At 33.9% G+C, this 5,767-nt stretch overlaps 1 protein-coding gene across 1 annotated transcript; it reads right to left on the bottom strand.

The window, feature by feature from the left end:
• Positions 1–2,954: 2,954 nt before the first annotated feature.
• On the bottom strand, positions 2,955–4,871 carry LOC113302260 (gibberellin 20 oxidase 1-D-like). The gene is made up of 3 exons (XM_026551153.1): positions 4,059–4,871; positions 3,617–3,938; positions 2,955–3,498 (listed from the first exon to the last, which is right to left on the bottom strand). Exons 1-3 carry the CDS (start codon positions 4,598–4,600, stop codon positions 3,232–3,234), a joined length of 1,131 nt encoding a protein of 376 aa, XP_026406938.1. The 5' UTR covers positions 4,601–4,871; the 3' UTR covers positions 2,955–3,231.
• Positions 4,872–5,767: the final 896 nt, after the last annotated feature.

Consider the following 5,767-nt stretch of genomic DNA (forward strand, 5'->3'; position numbering starts at 1 on the left):
CATTTGCAGTATGCTGATGATTTGCTGGTGTTTTTGAAAAATGAGGAGAAGAAAATGCATAATATAAAGCATATCTTATTGGATTTTGAAATTATCTCTAGGCTAAAGGTGAACTTCGGAAAGAGCTCTATCGTGTGGCTTGGTCAGTTACATAATGTTGAAGCTTGTGCTGAGACTTTTGGTTGTAATATTTATTTTCTTCCAATGAATTACTTAGGCATCCCCCTTGGGAGTAAATCCAAAAGTAAAATTGCTCGGAATGACATTCTTCCAAATTTTCAGCAAAAGTTATCATCTTGGAAGAGAACTTATTTGTCAGGTGGTAGATTGGTTATGATCCAGAGTGTGCTTTGTAGCCGTCCATGTATTATATCTCCATGTCTGAACTTCCATTTTATGTGGCTATGGAGAGAATAATGAGAAATTTTCTTCGGGGTTTATTTGCAACTGCGAAAAAACAAGTTGGGTTGCTTGAGATAGAGTTGCTCTTCCAAAATCAAGAGGTGAAATGGTTAGCAAGAAGTTATAGTTGATGAACAAAGATTTGCACTCTAAATGGATTTAGAGATATGGTGTAGAGAAAAATGCATTATGGAGAAGAATTGCAAATCAAATTTTTTGTGGTTATGTGGATACAATTTTTTCTAATGAGTCTAAAAATTCTGTTTGTTATAGCATGTAGACTGGTATCTTAAAAGCAAATGATTTTGTTAAATATGGGTATAGGCTTGTGATTAAAAATGATGCTTCTATTTATTAATGGGAAGATCTGTGGACTGGTGATCTGGCTCTAAAATACTTGTTTCTTGCAATCTACAAGCTTTTAAGAATAAAAAAGGTGATGGTGAGAGATATGGTGACTTCTTCAGGTGCATGGGATTATTTTTTCACCAGAAATCTTAATGAGAATGTACTCTTGGAAGTAGCTCAGCTGTTGCAGCTAGTTGGTGATCTAGAAAATCTATTATATGATGTTGAGGATGAGAGGAAATGGAGACTTGGAGATAATTTTTCTGTAGCACAAGCTTATACTAATCCTGAAACTTCTTATTTAAGATTGCAGTATATTATGAACTTTGCAGCAAGCCGATCTAGGAGGAGAAATTTATTTACTTTTTTGATAAGAAAAGACTAATTTTATAAAAGAGTGTTTATTGTCACAAGAAAGTGAAACCAAGCAATATCACAGTTACAAGGATGTATTTATTATAACAACATCACAATTATATATCAAAATAGATAAAGAAAAATCTTTGAAAATATCAGTGTTTATAGCCTAGTTGAACAACAAATACTTGACTGCAATAATGATCTGTTTAACGATCCTGGTAGTGTTGTTATATAACTTATCATTCCTTTTTTTCCATACAATCCACCATACTGGAAATAGAAGTAAACTCTGGAATCCTTTTTACTCTTCTCGAGCTATCTTTTTTCCTCATTCTCATAAGTTCTTCTTCGCATCTTCAATAAAGACCCATGTAACACCAAAATAGTCAAGGAAGTAAGTTCAAACTTTAAAAGTTAATTGACAATGAAGCAATACATATTCATTGGTTTCAGTATGGACTCCAAACAACAAACAAACATATCAATCTGAACTTTACCAGCTTCGTAAAGATAATCCAGAGTAGGTGCTCCACCATAACATAAAGACCAAGCTAAAAAAGATATTCTAATTAGAGGTACCTTAGAATTCCATATTTGCTTTTCAGGAAAGCTCAGAAATCCTCCATCCTCCAGATTAGTATAAGCTTCAAGAGAAGAATTATGAGTCTGGTATTCTATGGTTGGTACATAATAACAGGTACAAGATGGGGGCAACATTATGATTCTTATGTGCTCAGATTTTTTAATCTTGGCCAGAGAAGCATGAAGTTCAGGATCATCAGAGAATGTCAGCGGATCAGTTCAAATGAAGGTTCCATATTATTTTGTTGTTTTGGTTCTGCAATTGGTAACCCAGGAATGGCTGGCTTTGGCATTATAGCAAGAATTCATAACAGTCAGGTCATTGGGACTGTCTCAGGTGGAATTTGAGTTGCTACTACTTACATAGCTGATGTATTAGCTATTGTATGGGATGTTGAATGGGAAATTAAATTGTAATGTAGTAAAATTCTTATCAGAGCTGTTTCAAAGCCAGTGACTGAGGATGTCAGAAAAGGAATGGTGCCGTGGTGTCTACATTCAAGGTGGATGAAAGCCAGAAAAGAAATTACTGAGATTATATTTGAGCAGTGTTATAAAGAAGTTAATTTCTCTGCAATTGAGCTTGCTAAACAAGGTAAACAGCTGCCTCAAGGTGAGGTTGTAGTTCATACAGGAAAACCTCCATCTCTAGTACAAATTGAATTACCTGGTAGGCAATATTATAGATTCTGATAGGAATGTTAGGCATTTCCTGTAATAATCTCAGTTTTTAGTTTCTTCCTTTGGTCTGTTGCTTTTGTAACATTTAAAACTTTTAAATATTAAATAAAATTGTGATTTAGCAAAAAAAAAAAAGAAAAAAAAAGTTTCTTTTTAATTTTTAAAAAATTATTTTTACGTTAAAAAAACCGCCCAATAAAAGTACATAAACTTAAATTTTAGCGAAACAAAACTACTAATATAATGCGCGTAATTAATTTGTCGCTGAAGACAGCATCATTACCCCGGAGAAATGAAGCAGTACTAAAAATGGTTAAGATGTTAACATTCCATTACCAGATAGTGCCATAGTGAAAAGTTCCAATAGTGGATTCCAAATCCATAACACTCCAAAAGCCATGAAAGCTCCCCCATCTTGTTTGTTAGCATCCACAAAATATTACATGTATTTTCAAAATGATTAGATTAGATTAGAAAATCCCTATTTTAACCATATCTGCTTCCATACACTTGTTTTAAAATTTAAAATAACAAAGAAAAAGATAAAATGAATATAAAATACAAACAAATGGACATTGAAGTAACAACATTAGAGGAGCTCAATGAAGCCATTTATTGATTGAATTCGTATGTGCTTTTGGGGCTTTTCCATCACTGATATAAAATAAAATTAACTAAAAATCTCATTAGCTTCTTCTACTAAGCTCTAGCACCTAATTACTAATAAAAGCTTCTATGTATATCATATATTTCTATAATTAATATTCCATTTTCCTAAATTGCCCATCCTCCCATACACTTTTGACAAATATAGTCCCAAGGACAAACATTGAGATTGAGAGGGAGAGATAGATAGATTTAGCAGTTGGTTTTCTGTTGAATCCAGTTGGTGAAAGCATCAAGGGTTTTCTCATCAGATCTGTAGTGTTTCTGAGTAAATTCAAGAAACGTTTCCCAAGTGAAATCAGGGTACATTCTTGGACTTTCCCTGTTGATCAGTTCTTTTGGTGGTACCACCAATTTCTGTTTGTAAGGGCATAGAAAAAAGGCCAGTGATTTTCTTGGTGTTTCACTGTTTACAACTGCTCTGTGTAAACAACTCTTGTATCTCCCGTTTGATAAAGCCTGTTATATCAAAATTACAATAAAAATTGTTAATACCCTTAAAAAAAAAATATACGCGATTTAAACTGTCAACAACAACCGATATTAGATAAGGTACGTTTAAGTGTGAAGTACATACCATGAAGGTATCGCCAATATTGACAACAAATGCTTGAGTATTAGGAGTGATAGACCGCCATTGATTGTCAACAAAAACTTGTAAGCCGCCAACATCATCTTGATGAAGAATAGTTAAAGAAGTTGGATCACAATGAGGACCGGTTCCTAGAGTAAGTTCAGGTTTCTGACAAATTGGATAGTAATTAAGTCTCATTATGGAGTCATTTCCTTGAAAGAATTCCTTGTAATAATTTTTACCGACTCCAAGACTGATTCCTAATAACTCCATTATCCCTAATGACAGTTTATTCATTGAATCACAGTAATCTTGATACACTTTCCTGTAAATTATACAAAAACAAGAGAAAATCAGTTGAGTAATAATCAAATTAAAATTTAGTAATGGTGTCATTAAAGTACTAATGAGATTGCGGAAAAATGAAACAACTTTTCTTAATTACCCGAAACCGCAAAAACTATCACCCATTTTCTGAAGTATGTAATCTTGAACCATCTTATGATTCTCTTGTTCTTGAGGAGTAAAGCGCATTGAGAGAGTTTCCTTCCATGGGAGTTTAGTAGAGAATCTACCAGTGAAACTACTTGAATAACCACAGTGTTCACCTGGGTTTCTTTGAGCTTTTTGTTTCTCAATCAATGGTAAATCAAAGAAATTGTTCATAGAAATATGAGCATCTTGAATAAGTTTGAAATCAATTCCATGATTGACGACGAGGAAAAACCCATGTTTTTCACAAGCTTCGCCAACTAATTTTGAAGCTTCTATTGCAGCGTTAGGATCTCCCGATAAAAACCCACCAATATCAATCAAAGGAACAGGAAGTTCTGGTGCATTTGGACATGGTTTCTCATTGTCTGGCCATAAAAATTGTGTCGGTATGTTTTTTTCTTTTTGGAATACTGATGCATCAAACACTAATGGTGATTTTTTCTCATCTAGTGATCCTATTTGTGATGCTTTAGCAATGCAATCAATCGCCATTGTTTCCAAACAGAGTACACAAAACAGAGTGAAGGAATAAAGTATGAAAGCTTGAAGAGAAGCACACAAGTGTCTAGAGAGTGGTAAGACTAGAGATTGATTGCTTGTGTTTTGGCAATGGAATGAAGCAGCGAACGAAGAGAGATTCAAATAAGTAAGAAAAGAGTAGTGAGAAGAAGAGAAAAGCCAAGGGTGTTCATTGGTGAAGTCGGTGAACAAAACTTGGAATCTTATGCGATTCACTCTCTAGTGTTTTTTGTGCCGTGCTATATCTTTTTCCTCTATCTAGTGAGTCTTAGAAATCCCTCTATATATAATGGTTGGTCCCTGTGGGTCTGCCGTGTGTGTGGGTCTATAGACACCCTAGTTGTGTATCAGAGTTCGAAAATGATGTCATGTGTTACTCGCCACTTCAGATTTTAGATTTTGAGTTTTTAAACGTGTTACATACACGTCAGCATACAAGCGATTGTAAGGAATTCTAATAACAATGTTATAAATGGAAAGCTGTTATAGGGGTGATGATTCTATTAGAAGGACTTGTTATAATTGGACAAAAAAATGTTATTAGTTAGTAATGAGTAATTTTAAAAACCTGATATCTATGTATTTTTTAGAATGATTAAAAAACCCTCGTTTGTTTAATTAGTGTTGTTAATTTAATTAGTTGATCATTAGATTAATGATTTTTTTTTATACTTGGTGAAAAAATTAAATCAGATTAAGAGTTATGTTTGGTGGAGAGATAAATCAAAAACCTAGATTTTGATTTACTCAACCAAAATGAGTGATTTCCGTGGAAAATTGGACGTGGTTGAATTTCTATATGATAGAGAAATCATATTTTACAGATACCCCACGATGGAGATCCTGCTACGACTGATCTCTTAGCTCCAATGTCCATTTCAGGGCTTTATGGTTGGAATTAATCGTAGAAGCCATTTAGTTTGGAATTAACCATAGAAGCCAACCGTAGGTGCCATTTACGGTTAGTATCTGATGAACATCCAACCGCATACTGGTTAAAATTGGGAAAACCCAATCACAAACCAATTACGATTGGATTGTTCTCTTACTAAACGAACCGTAAATAGGCTACGGTTCGTTTGTCGGTGGCTGATATACAACCGTAACTATTTACAGTTGATAACATTCAAGTTAAAACCA

The sequence above is a fragment of the Papaver somniferum genome, chromosome 8, assembly GCF_003573695.1.
Source record: "Papaver somniferum cultivar HN1 chromosome 8, ASM357369v1, whole genome shotgun sequence".
In the NCBI taxonomy this organism is placed as follows: domain Eukaryota; kingdom Viridiplantae; phylum Streptophyta; class Magnoliopsida; order Ranunculales; family Papaveraceae; genus Papaver; species Papaver somniferum.

Excerpts from the sequence above, each read along its gene's own strand:
- LOC113302260 (XM_026551153.1), bottom strand. The coding sequence starts at position 4,600 with ATGGCGATTGATTGCATTGCTAAAGCATCACAAATAGGATCACTAGAT. Across the intron at positions 3,939-4,058 it reads GATAGTTTTTGCGGTTTCGG|GAAAGTGTATCAAGATTACT; the intron begins GTAATTAAGAAA and ends TATAATTTACAG. Across the intron at positions 3,499-3,616 it reads ATATTGGCGATACCTTCATG|GCTTTATCAAACGGGAGATA; the intron begins GTATGTACTTCA and ends TTGATATAACAG.